The 13703-nt window shown below is 30.4% G+C and overlaps 3 protein-coding genes across 4 annotated transcripts; 2 read left to right on the forward strand and 1 right to left on the reverse strand.

Annotated features, from left to right (window-relative positions):
* Positions 1–263: 263 nt before the first annotated feature.
* LOC130897841 (DNA-directed RNA polymerase II subunit RPB3) lies at positions 264–1370 on the forward strand. The gene is made up of 4 exons (XM_057806766.1): positions 264–436; positions 487–658; positions 716–1103; positions 1156–1370. Exons 1-4 carry the CDS (start codon positions 351–353, stop codon positions 1338–1340), a joined length of 831 nt encoding a protein of 276 aa, XP_057662749.1. The 5' UTR covers positions 264–350; the 3' UTR covers positions 1341–1370.
* A 619-nt stretch (positions 1371–1989) lies between these two features.
* Positions 1990–3445, reverse strand: LOC130897828 (dolichyldiphosphatase 1-like). Its single transcript, XM_057806749.1, has 5 exons — positions 3234–3445; positions 3071–3171; positions 2838–3016; positions 2468–2780; positions 1990–2408 (listed from the first exon to the last, which is right to left on the reverse strand). The coding sequence occupies exons 1-5, from the start codon at positions 3319–3321 to the stop codon at positions 2364–2366; spliced, it is 726 nt and encodes a 241-aa protein (XP_057662732.1). The 5' UTR covers positions 3322–3445; the 3' UTR covers positions 1990–2363.
* Positions 3446–4237: 792 nt separating this feature from the next.
* LOC130898022 (uncharacterized) lies at positions 4238–7404 on the forward strand. Of its 2 annotated transcripts, none has more exons than XM_057807048.1 (6): positions 4238–4424; positions 4484–4570; positions 4684–4890; positions 5038–5181; positions 5867–6320; positions 6564–7404. In XM_057807048.1, exons 1-6 carry the CDS (start codon positions 4392–4394, stop codon positions 7313–7315), a joined length of 1677 nt encoding a protein of 558 aa, XP_057663031.1. In that variant the 5' UTR covers positions 4238–4391; the 3' UTR covers positions 7316–7404. The 2 variants fall into 2 exon arrangements, with proteins under 2 accessions (XP_057663031.1, XP_057663032.1); XM_057807049.1 differs by having other exon boundaries at positions 4323–4402.
* Positions 7405–13703: the final 6299 nt, after the last annotated feature.

Raw genomic sequence — 13703 nt, forward strand, 5'->3', positions numbered from 1 at the left:
CGTGGTCTTTTTTTGTGCGTATTCCGAAATAAATTGTCCAAAGGTGATGACGTAATTAATTTGATAATTTTTATTTATAGTAAGAATAATTTGAAATAATAACACTTCAATTTCTGATATATGAAAAAACTAATAAGTGAACATATAAGTGAGTATATTTCGTAATTAAACTACAGTGTGGTGTTTATTCATGACGTTATAATCACTAACCAGTTAAAGTGAAATATAATTCGAAATATGGGTTATTTTAGACAATTGACATATATCCGTATTGATTGTAATTTTCATTTATAAAATATTTATGAATAGGATTGTTTTGAGGATAAACTTGTATCAAAAGCATTTTTAAAATGCCATACGCTAACCAACCTTCTGTTCACATAACAGATTTAACCGACGATAATTGCAAGTTTTATATTGAAGACACAGATTTAAGGTATTATTCAATTATTGCATTTTTTATTGTTTATCTAATTATATTTTTAGTGTTGCGAATAGCATTCGCCGCGTCCTTATCGCTGAAACACCTACATTAGCCATAGATTGGGTAAAATTGGAAGCTAATTCAACAGTATTAAGTGACGAATTTTTAGCACATAGAATCGGTCTAATTCCTTTGGTTTCCGATGAAGTTGTACAAAGATTGCAGTACCCGAGGGTAAGTTTTATTAATAAATATATTTCTCCAATAGTTGAAGTAAATTATATTCTCAAGGATTGTGTATGTCTCGACTTCTGTCAAGAATGCAGTGTCGAATTTACCCTTGATGTTAAATGTACTGATGATCAAACCAGACACGTAACTACAGCTGATTTTAAATCGAGTGATCCGCGGGTAATACCGGCAACTTCAAAACATAGAGATGACGAATCTTCAGAATATGGAGAAACTGATGAAATTTTAATTATTAAGTTAAGAAAAGGGCAAGAACTGAAAGTTAGAGCTTACGCTAAGAAGGGCTTCGGTAAAGAACATGCTAAATGGAACCCAACTTGTGGTGTAGCTTTTGAATATGACCCCGATAACTCAATGAGACATACTTTATTTCCAAAACCTGACGAATGGCCCAAAAGTGAATATAGTGAATTGGAAGAAGATCAATGTAAGTTTTAAATGATTATTTTCACGTCTATTTATCATTTATTTATTTTTAGATGAAGCTCCTTTTAACTGGGAATTGAAACCAAATAAATTTTTTTTCAATGTCGAAGCAGCAGGTTTATTGAGGCCTGAAAATAATGTTATTATGGGAGTTGCTATGCTCAAAGAGAAACTTTCCAATCTGCAAACTCAATTAAGTCATGAATTGACCAATGATGCTTTAGCAATTCCAATTTAATTCGTTTTAATAGAATCATACATAAAAAAATTGTTTTATTTATTTCTACCTCACTTTACCAACTTATCCTTCATAATCCACCTATTTTCAAATGCACCTTTTTGAGGTTATTCATTTGAAAATACAAGTGTTCTATGCACTCTATGGCGTGCTCTAACTAAAGAAATTCCATTCATTTAGTCCAGCGCAACACGTAACACAGTGGTTAGATGCCGTGTAAATTGTTTTTTTTGCGAATATCTGGACTGTCTGTTTATTTAGATCGATTTTATCTGAATAACAATATATTATAATAGAGTATGTGTGATTTTTGACTCAAATTATAATTTATTTTACACTAATTACAACACTGCACTAAGATATCACTTCTTACTCACTCTGACTTATATATGCTCTTCTAATAATTCTAGAGCACCGTAGATACTTTTTGAAATGTCTAGTAATAGACAACAAAAATATCTGAAATAATAGTTCAACAATTGGTTACTCAATAATAGATGGCGTGCAGCCGTTTAAACGTCATATTAGAATTTCCACTACATTATGGCCGGCTTCGTTAGATGGCGTGCGGCTGTATACCTGTCACATTACATTATGGCCGGTGTTATGAATGTCGGAAGAAAGTTTAGGGTGATAATATTGAATAAAATACATTTTAACTGCACGTTTATTACAAGATGAAGGAAAATATCGACAGGGTTCGATTTATCTGCAAAGTATTCATTTTCATACAATAACACCACGCATAAATACACTTTAACGACAGTACAAACTTTTCGGCTAAAGCCGTTTACATATAAACCTAATTTTTTTGTACATCAGTCTCTTGAAAACTACTTTAACGAAGCTCAAAAACCAACGTCTACGACTTATTAAACCCTAACACAAATAGCTTATATTTTTTGTCTAAATAGCAGTCATCGAATAAGCTGCTCATTTCCACTTCTTAAACCATCCGAATAATTTCAAAAACGTTACGGGACAGTAATAAAATAAACCGAGACTATTGTCCCAAATTATATGTCATTGGGACTTCATACTAACTAATTTTCGACTTCTAGCGTGTACCTGAAATAAAACTCGAAATATATAACAAATAAAATGTAGTTATATAGCTATAAGAATACCTCTTTTCTCGTGTTGGTGTATTCAAACCATAAAACATTCGGAATAAGTGTTGTATCCCTTAATAATAACAATTCTGATATACTCCAAGACACTATTTGGGGGAAGAGTGGAGCTAATACCAAATAAGTGAAAGCAAACCAAAAAGTTGCGAATAAAAAGCCCAATAAAGCTCCGTAAAGTACCTGTGACACAGTGTGATATTCCAAATATATTCGACTTATGCTCACTAAAATAGCCATTGACAAAGTTGAAAAGAGTATTAAAAATTTGGATAGACTCTGTATTATGGTATTATTATTCATATGTTGCAATCTAAAATATAATAAAATCGATTATACTCATATAATGAATAAAATAATAATAATTTACCTTATATAAACGAAATATATAACATATGTTGCAAAAAACCATACGTATTGTGCATGAGATGAAGGCATACCGTATTCTACATAAATTATATCCCTTCGGATTGGCCTAGCTTCGCATATTATATGCTTCAAAATGTAATTTAAAAGTTCGGATAATAACGTCCCCAAAAAAAAAGTTATCTAAAAACAATAATAAATCGTATACAAACGCGTAATTTAAATGTTAATACATACTGTGTGCAAATCCCTTCTAAATAGGATCAATGCTATGAATCCTGAACCAATTCCAAAAGGAGCTAAACTTATTAGAGCTAAAAATTTCCCGATAATATCTCCTGGAAATTAAATAATACTCATAGTTTTAGAATAAACCTAAACATTTCAAATTTTCATTTACCTTTTGGATATTCTACTAAAGTTAAAGTAAGAGGCACCCACTCGACTTGGTCATTATTTATAGCAGTGTTTCCATCATCGCTAGCCATTTCGCATGATTATTTATTACACATTTAGAAGTTAGTTTATTATTATTTACAGTGTATAATTTCGTTTACATTCAATACAACATATGCCTACACATAACCTACAAAACATAAAACGTCATCAACTAGAAATTAAACCACAAAACTGAACGTGTAGAAATACGTCAGTCTACAGGTTAGAATTTTAACAAGAGTACACAATTTTCGTGTCATTATTACATGTATTAATTGCTTTGCTTAATTTGTATTTTAAAAGTAAATACTACAAAAATTATAACAAAATCAACAAAATAAAAAAGATAGACTCAAATTGAAGCAAAAAAGACAATTAGAACTCGAACTGACATCAAAAACATAACCTTAAAATGCGAAACTTCTGAGCTAGGCCATTTAAACTGTATACATTTATATCTATCGAACTAGATTTATGATCGCAACGGAAAAAGTATGAGGTTCGTTCCAGCCCATCAAAAAACCGTCCTTGGTCGATTCTGTGTTATTGTTATACAAACGATTTTGTTTTGTGTTCCAACCGACTTAAGTATCGTTCGTAAACCGTCTCCATGACGGTCTTTTCGATACTAAGTTGCTTGCAAATACTGTTACAAGAACCGTACAAAGCCGGAGATTGCGCAGAAAATATCTATAAACGCTTCCAATAATGGTTCCAAGAAAGGTAAGTACTTTTCAAGAACTCTTGTCACGCACCACCAAATATTTTACTATCGCCGCAGAAGATATTTTAATTTTACTTCAATTTAAATCGGCTAAGCAGTTCACTAGAAAATTAAATAAATTATAACACTGGACTGGATTAAGGGAAACGAGAAAGATCATGGTCGTGAACGTTATTATCGTGAGTGCTTAGTGGAATGTACCCTATATCGATCATTCAAATTGAACGCGCCAATATTCACTTGTCATATTTGTCAATATTTTGGTGTGTTTTATAGGTTGGAATTCCCATTTCTTCAAATTTAGTTTGCTTAAATTTTATCTTTTATTCGAGATATGGAAAATTGAAAACACAATTATGATTTTATAGATTATCGTAACATTTAAATCTAAAAATTATGGCTGTGCCGTACGTATTACAAATACAAGAGGTTAAAAATTTATATCGAAACTGATAATATAAACATATCTATTTTTAAATATATTTTAGGACGTTAAAAATGTGCATATAACAACTTTAAATGACCGCTTAGAAGATGAAACTACCCAAATAACATATTTACCACAAATAAAAGAGGTAACAACAGTTAAACTAATTATAGACTTGTTTACTAAATAATGTTTTAGATAGTAGTAATTATCAAATCACGTATTAGATTTCATTTGCGAATTTAATATTTTGTATTGTAGGAGTTACATAATATGCATTTAACTGATAAAACAACTCGCATTACTTACTTACCAAATGTTAGCACTGATTTACAAATACCAATGCCACTTCTGACTCCTTTAAAAGTGAATGGTCAAAATATTGTGAAATTTCAAATACAAAATAGTGCAGAATCTCACCGTAACTACGTATATCAAGTTGTTAATCCAAAGCAATTGAACCCACAGGTAAATAAACTTAAAAATTGCTGAATAAGTATGAGAGAAACTGTATGAAACTAGAAAACGTTATTATATATCAATAAATTGTGGTAAAGTTGTAATTATTACAGCAGTTATGGTGATTTATATGTTTAATGATAAAAATTTTTTAAGCCAATAGAAAAATTGAAAAAAGGCAGAAAGAAGAAGAAAATTGAAGAACCGCAAGAACAGAAAAAAGAACCAGCAAAAGTTCTGAAACCTGCTACCAGGACTAGATCTGGTAGAGTCGTGAGATTTCCAAAACACATAGAAAAGGTGATTATACTTTTTTGTATATACATTCTGCTACTAGCCAAATCCTTTCCATTTGCCAGCCCATTCATATATATTCCTTTACCAGGAAGATTATCAATGTCCTACTATCCCATATGAATTTTGCAGCTTTTAGTAGCATAAAACATTTTTTAATTGCCTCCAGTTGATTTATTAGGTTAGCTGAACTGTGTCACCTCTATTTAGCACCATTTTAGTGTTATTAGTAAGTACATGAAGCTTCAGACGACATAAATCACTTTCAACAGCCTCCAACTGTTGTTATTCGTGGCTATCTGCAGCTTTTCATGTTACAAAGTATTTTACCTAAGTCTCTAGTTGATATTTTGTGGTAACTGAGCTTCCTTACCCCTTTGTATCACCATTTTGTTGTTATTTGTGGCTATCTACAGCTTTTGATGGCATAAATTACTTTTCATTAGCCTCCAATTGATTAATTTTGTAATTAGAATAACCAGATATTTATTCTAAGAAGCAACACTGACCTTTTATAGTCTAAGGTTACTATATTATTTGATATTTTAATTGTAAATGAAGAATTTTTGGTAAACCCTCAAAGTAATTTGATTTAAATGACATATTGGATAATTCTGTTGCATTTCGACCCATTAAACACCGTGCAAGATTTTTTCAGCTAATCAATGCTTAAAGATCAATTTTTTCTCAGGACTTTAAAAAAGTAGAAATCAAAGAATCCAAAAAGAGCAATCTTGAAGGCGACGTCGAAATCGAAACGTCGGATTTTACACAGTTTAAAGAAGAACCAGTGACGAAATGTACCAACATGCAACAATTGGACGTCCATCAACGTCCCAGGAGAATAGCGGCTCAATACCGTTGCCCGAAATGTTTGAAAGCTTATATGGGCAAAACGAAAATGATACAACACATAAAAAAATATCCCGATCACGGACCGTTGCCGCAAAAAGAAAACAGTAGCGTTAATTTCGAGGTGTGGAATTACTTAGTGGATATTACTCAAAAATGTTCGACTGCACAGCGGGGTATCAAATTTTGTGAAGAGTTAACCAATTTGCTGCATAACGTTTTATTATTAACCAGTGCTCTTTTTAAAAAAGTGGAAGAGAACAAAAATTTCGTCGAAGTAGACAAAGTTTTGGGTGAGTTTTTACTTATAACAATCTATTCAAGCGAATAATAACTAGGTTAGGTTTTGTAACCTCAATCTAGATCAGTAGATTCCCAAAGTGGTCCAGCTGCAACCCCAGGAAGCTCTACAACACGGATGTATTTGAATTTCTACAGTTATATTTGATTTTTTGGTAAAATTCCAAACTTATTGTGTTCCCCTTATTATCGACGTTTGGAAACTAGTTAACAGATGCTAATAAATCTTCTTTCAGGAAACGCTATTGGCTTAACTCCTGGATTCTACACTTTCAATGACAGTGAATTATATAAAGACGTGACTGTTTTAAAGCTAATCACTACCACGGACTTTTTCAAACCAGTACATTTATCGAATACAGGTAAAGATAAAATCGAAAGTTCAGTAGTGGAGACACAAACCAGTGCTGTGAAAAAGGAAATCAACATACACAGTGAAACGAAAAATAATGTGTACTTCAATTCCCAGGAGGATTTGAGAAAATCCCCCGCGCCTCGTATTCATTTAGACTTGGAAGATATGAAAGAGAAAATAATTCCCATGGAATCAGATCCGGCGCCTACGAGGGATAAATCGACAAAAGATGGCGTGGATAATATATCGAAAAGTTTGGAAGACGTTTACTTTACGGCCGAGGACGATTTGAGGAAACCACAGACTTTTTGTATACCGGAAATGGAACATAAAATTAATACTAATTTAGAAGATAAAGACGAAATAACTCAAATCGATTCCGAATTATTGTCCGATCATTCTCTGTTGCATTTGTCGAATATTAGGAGTACCGTTGATGATTTAATGCTAACTACTGTCGATCCCGGTGGGACTCTTCTGGATAATTTGACTAATTCCGATGAAGTCATGAATGTCGATCAATTCGTTAACGAGAGATTCAAAAAAATTACCGAACCCGATATGGAATTAACGACGCCATCGTTGAATTTAGAATTACCCGGTTTGGATTTGTTCCAGTTTCACACCACGTAATAATTTTTTTTTCTTATATACGTTTTTATAAAATTGTACATTAATTTAAGAATAATCATTTGGAAATTAAAATTAGACTGATTGAATAATTTTTGTTGTTTTTTTTTAAATTACCACCGTATTTTACGAAATTACCCCGTATATAAAATGATCACATGACTATAAAATGACAAAATATAGAATTTAAAGTTACCTACAAATTATTTAATGTATTTAACAGGTAACTATATTGCCATTTACACTTTTAATTTACATCTTGTCCGATAGATGGCAGGGTAACCAAATAGTAAAAGAATACGTAATTATCATTTCTGTACATAATTTATAATGATATATCATTGTATTAATGATTTTAACAAGCTTATTACGATTTTAAATACGAAAAACTGATAAAATAAAATTTTCGATTACATTAACATGTAGAGCCGTTTATTTATCACCTACACGTACCCTTTCAATAATTTTATAGTTACCTTCCTTATCATCTAATCCGGTAATATCTGACATTATTTTTAATTTACACATCGTTCAATAGAGGGCAGTAACGTCAAATAATACAGAAAACTTTTTAAATAATTTTATAGTTACCTTTCTTATCATCTAATCCAGGTAACAGGTGATTTTCATCAATAGAAAGTTTGTAATCACATTATATAAGGCTGTTCGGAAACTATAACACGAGTTCGGGTAGATCACTGATCAGATGATTGCGGATCCTAGCACAGAACGAGACTTAGATAACAATTTCCGAACGTCGAAACCATAGACAAATGAAACAATCCGTCAGCTGAACGAAATCAACCCACAGAACATTTAATTTATATTAGGTTTCAACTTTCTAATCAGAATGATTCAATGATATAACTTCATGGTGGTATATATGACAGATATATAATCATATACAGATTGTCTTTGTTAAAATAACGATTATTACGTGGCCTGTATTTTTGAGTGTGAATAATCAAATAAAACAAATTATTTTCACTTTCAAGCATTCGTTTATTTCAATTTAAACAATTATATCAAATGATAACAATACAGCATTGGTCTAATAACTAACAGTAAATAATATTTGTAACGGAATTTAGTGTTTTAAAATAGGCCATCTAAGGTAGCAAAAAAAACCTTCAAGATGAATCATATACAATTAATTTCAATATTTATTTAATGAAAATAATGAGAATCAAATAAATTCAAATGTACCTTACAAACAGACGCCATTATAGTTTGTACAGCAATGACATTATTGATTTTTCGGGTAAAGGCGTCGAAACATCATTTAAAAATTTTTATTAACGTATTATGTGTTTTTATTCTCAAATTACGATTGAATATTTTTACATATCTTAATAAATAATAACCGTGAAACGAGGATTTACGAATGCTGTTGACGTCACAATCGACCGCCACAACAACTGGAAGTGCAATTGGACAGGACCGACGTGGCCGTAAATTATATCGACGAAATTTTGTTTTTGTTATAATTTAATTATTTCGTTGTCTATAACTAACCGTGGATATTTTGTTATTACATATACGGGGGTTGTTCGTTTTAAATCTTATAAATCAATGATTCACCTCGAAAGTTCAAGATAATACTGATGAAATGAATAGAATTATTGTACTACATTGGTTTCGATCTAATATTATTTAAAATCTATAAAATTATTCGCCTACCTATTCTAATCTTAAATTTAAGAGCATTATCTATATAATATAATATTTTTTTTGTTCATAAATTGTTTTAGAAAATAAAAATTTCGTATTAAATTGAACCGAAGCCTAATGTTAGACATAATTTATTTCGCTGTTACTTTTAGGCTCTCAAAACATACAAATATTAGGAATGTATCATTACACTTTATCTAATTGGTTTTACGATAAAACCACGGAAGATATTTACAAGCCAAAAGTTGTCGATCTAAAGATGATTCTTTCCTAAAAAAAAATATATATATATACAGGGAGCGAAATAAAAACTTCGTTCATATGCATCGTGTTTTAGTCGACGGGAATCCAGAGGCGGCTTACGCCAAGCGGTAAATTTAATATCGAAATTGCAAAAATTAATTTTTTATGTGGAATCTATCAGGTAGAAGGTTTTTGGTTTTTCCCAAAATCAGGTATATCAAAAAGGATTAATTTAACCTATTCGGATATGTTACTTGGAATTTCCGGGGTCAGTTGTCGGTCAGTCGGTGTAATTATCGGTGTAGTGGTAGTATACAGTGTGTTTGAAACGAGTATCACTAATTTTTTCAGAAATTCCATCTCAATAATTTTCCTCGTTCGTTTTAACGTAATATATTCAAACTTGACGGTACAGAAATCATCTTTAGATACCTCAACTCGTATATGAAAGCATTTTCCAACTATATTATACAATAAAAAGCTTGAATTATAAATATGATATGTTATTATATATTTTTCGTTTGGAGCCAGAAGTGGAAGTTGCATCGATTTTATTGGCTATAAATTTAAATCGAAATAAGATTCTATACAGCGTGTCGTAATAATAAAACGTAAAAAAATATTTGAAAATTCTAGAATTAGTCCGGTCAAATTAGACATTGTAGATAAAAAAATTCTTACACTCCTAAATAATCGTTGATACCTTGGGTTTGTCATTATAAAGAAGTTCCTAGAAGTCCTCAACCATTTCATGGGTGTCATTGAAGTCAAATGTCAAAATTTTCGGTTTTTTGGATTTTTCTTCCGAATGGTAAATTTTATCAAAACAATACATCAGACATAAATTGTAGATCATAAAATTATCTACAAAAACATCCCCTGTACTTTTTTTGCTAAAAATCATCATTTCGAAGATATGGCGATTTTAAAAAATGTTTTTGTTAAAATTTCGATTATTGACCTTGAGTAATATTTTTAGCACACATAGAATGCATAAAAACTTATTTGTGTACCCAAATCGAGACTCTTGCAAGACGGACTCGTGATTAAAATTCAGTTTTGTGAAAAATTTTTTCATGCGAAATATCTATTTCGACCGGACTAAATTCTTAATTTATAGAATACCGAGAGAAAATTCGCATAATGAAGTATTTTAAACACCCTGTATCTCATAAACTAACAATTTTAAAAAACCAAAATGAAGTTTTTGAAATATTTTTTAACGATTCTTCTATTCAATGTAGATATTTAAAGACACCCTGTATAAATGTATTACTTGTCCTAATGAGAATAGCTCTCGGTTATATATTGGATACATATATAAAAAAAATAAATCTATTTCAATATTGAATTTATAAACAACTTTATCTCTGCTATTGAACTAGACGTCAAAGTTTTTAGGTTACATTTCAATAAATGCATCATTGTTGCCATTAATTCGGCGCAGTTGTTTTCATGGAAAATTCCACGAAATCTACAATTCAAATCCTCTCAAATACTGACTTGATCGTTAAATATATTTTCCGACGAAATACTTAATCATAATTAGAACTAATACTTCGAATAATATTATTGAATACACATCTATTACAAATCCAACAAATCGACGAAAATAGACAACACCGCACGAGATTTTATTATTTGAGCATAGGTTGACCGGAACGTGACGTCACGGCCGTCATATTGTTCACATTCCAAATAAAGTTTGTGTGTGTTATGTAAAAAGTGTTTAATTGATTGTGTTTTGTACCAGAAGGTATTTTTTGCGAAATTTATCAAAGAAAATCCGAAAAAATCAGACTAACGACATACTTTGTTTGGAAATTGGTCATTGACCTGCGCTAACAATGGCGGTGTGTGACGTCAACATTCCCGTAGACTGTTGAAACAAAATTTACAGAGACGTACTTACTAATATTTGTTTAGTTAATTTATCATTAATTACTATAAAATTCACTTTATTCATTTTTGAATGATTCCTAATCGAATTTTCTATTTTTATATATTAATAGTCCAGTTAAATTAGACATAAGAGAGTATGAAAAGACGCATGGAGCTAAAAATTGGTATGAATGAATACTATTAACGATTCCGTATATGGAGAAATTTTTATTATAAGTTTATGGTCTCAAAAATGAGTTTTTCGCGTTTTTTTTTTGGAAAAACCAGTAAATTTTATCGGAAAAATAGATAAGACAAAAATTGTGGATCGTATAGTTCTATAAAGAATGTTTCAATACTTTTTTTTCTAGGTGCCACCGTTTTTGAGATACGGGGTTTTTAAAAGTTGAAATTCTAATAATAAATAAACGTTTTTCGGTTATAATTGGCACTATTGAAAACAGAACGATCAAAATCAGTATTTTTTTTTGCCTTTTAACTGTTTCCTTCTTACCAAAATATATGGCACACATTTCCGGTTGAAAATAAACTACAATGGTTTGAAATACATATACAAAGTGCTATATAAATTTGTTTTACACTATCATTTATTCTACTCGATGATTTTTTTTTCTTATTACGCTTTACTACAATATAATCAATTTGAAAAATTATCTAGCGTATCCTGCTAGAACAACATTGGTCAAATAGGTACAATTTTTCAAGATTTGTCATTCGATAACTTATTTCTAAGAAAAAATCGAGTGATCCGATAAACTAAATTCATATAAATATTTAATCGAACCTAACGATGAATTTATTAACAATATGGTGTGAAAAATAGGCCGATATATATTTAAATGACGAGGCTTTTTGGAAACTACGATCCTGGATCAGGTAGTTCAGGTAACTCCAAAGATATTTCTGTTTTTTTACAAATTTAAAGCTCAACCAAAAAAAAACTAACCAAAAATCATCTACTCCATTACATATGGAATAGTTGGAATGCTAATTGAGAATCTTCAGCGTTTAGAAGACGGATTAACTAAGCATGAGGTACATCAATTGAGATGTGAAGCAGTTTCTTTGAAACAAGATTTTGCAAAACAGTTTTTGCGTGATATAAGAACATAGAAGAAAAGTACTGATCTTGAACCTGATTCCTAAACTTGCTATGCCTAGTTGGCTGGCTCAAAATCAGTCAAATTTCCGGTTTTATTCAATTATAAATAGTGTTTATTGTCTTAAATCAATTCAATATCTAAATATTGTAGTAAATTTTTTTAATTTAGAAGCATAAAAATATATAGTACACAAGTTGAGAGGTTATAACTTGAATATTTTTATTTTATTGAATTTTTTAACTCAGCAGATTAATTTATCGAGTCATATAATTGAAATTAAACTAATTATGGAATAAAATATTGAAATTTTATAACACGTACCAATGCAATTAACTTAAAACTCACAAAACCACACAGAAGACTGGCGGGAAGTTAGTTCTAGTTCATTTTCACTATTCACTTAGTTATAAACAATTTTCAACGATGTATTTCGAATTTTTATAACACTACAAATCATTTAACACATTTATATAGTTATATTTGATTATTTTTCCGAAAATTTATGTAATTTTTAACATACACTATTAACTGATTATCTTTTGTCTACTTATGAGTTAATGAAGTTTTTGACGGGGGTTCGATCAAGTAACCATAGCAACACGATTCTAATTGGTCAATATCGATCACATGCGTTAAAAATCGATTGCAATGGCTGACGCGGTACGAATCAGACGATCAGGGTCGGCTCAAGGAATATAACTTGATAAGATTAAAATTATATTTTGTCGGATTGGAATCGTAAAAATAATAATTTATTGGATCACTCGTTAGATAATTACTTAACTACAAAAATAGTGGGACAAAAAAGTTCTGTGAAAAATAATTAAGAAAAATACAAAATACGGCAAGCATAATAATTAAAAAAAAAGGATATTTATCTCATAATAAACAAAAGTTAAATAGTAGTTATTGAAATAATCATCGTATTTATAAAAATAAACATTTTTTGTCCCATTTCACACTATAATTAACATGTTAGTATATTTGGAGTTGTCGTATAATTATTGAGATAACTCCGATCGCTAAGGGCATGGTTACACGATGCGAAACCGTTATACCAGTTGACCACGCTTTATGTTACTGAATCATGTGAGAAAATGCGAGTAGGACAAGATTTTTGGTTTTCCTATCACGTCGTAAGCAATTACTTCTTGCAGTATCTGTCTATTTATATCCAATATTATCATCTAATACAGTAGAAACCGTGTAAACAGGCCTTAACATTTAAATCAACAAGGTGCTAGTTTTATATTTCCGTTTATGTTATTAAGATATTGTTAATAATTTACAAATGTTGCATATATACATTAAATATCAATTTGAACGGTCTAAATTGATGAAATCAATTGAATTTTATCAATATTTCTATAAAACGTGGCGACTAGTAGGATAATTGGTATATAAAATTAAATAATGTCAAGCCAATAATCTGTCTATAACAATGATATATTGTCATTTTTTTCTCCGACACA

The sequence above is a fragment of the Diorhabda carinulata genome, chromosome 9 (genome assembly GCF_026250575.1).
Source record: "Diorhabda carinulata isolate Delta chromosome 9, icDioCari1.1, whole genome shotgun sequence".
In the NCBI taxonomy this organism is placed as follows: domain Eukaryota; kingdom Metazoa; phylum Arthropoda; class Insecta; order Coleoptera; family Chrysomelidae; genus Diorhabda; species Diorhabda carinulata.

Excerpts from the sequence above, each read along its gene's own strand:
- LOC130897841 (XM_057806766.1), top strand. The coding sequence starts at position 351 with ATGCCATACGCTAACCAACCTTCTGTTCACATAACAGATTTAACCGAC. Across the intron at positions 659-715 it reads AAAGATTGCAGTACCCGAGG|GATTGTGTATGTCTCGACTT; the intron begins GTAAGTTTTATT and ends TATATTCTCAAG. Across the intron at positions 1,104-1,155 it reads TGAATTGGAAGAAGATCAAT|ATGAAGCTCCTTTTAACTGG; the intron begins GTAAGTTTTAAA and ends ATTTATTTTTAG.
- LOC130897828 (XM_057806749.1), bottom strand. The coding sequence starts at position 3,321 with ATGGCTAGCGATGATGGAAACACTGCTATAAATAATGACCAAGTCGAG. Across the intron at positions 2,781-2,837 it reads ATATATTTCGTTTATATAAG|ATTGCAACATATGAATAATA; the intron begins GTAAATTATTAT and ends ATTATATTTTAG. Across the intron at positions 2,409-2,467 it reads ACACCAACACGAGAAAAGAG|GTACACGCTAGAAGTCGAAA; the intron begins GTATTCTTATAG and ends GTTTTATTTCAG.
- LOC130898022 (XM_057807048.1), top strand. The coding sequence starts at position 4,392 with ATGGCTGTGCCGTACGTATTACAAATACAAGAG. Across the intron at positions 4,425-4,483 it reads ACGTATTACAAATACAAGAG|GACGTTAAAAATGTGCATAT; the intron begins GTTAAAAATTTA and ends AATATATTTTAG. Across the intron at positions 4,571-4,683 it reads ATTTACCACAAATAAAAGAG|GAGTTACATAATATGCATTT; the intron begins GTAACAACAGTT and ends TTTGTATTGTAG.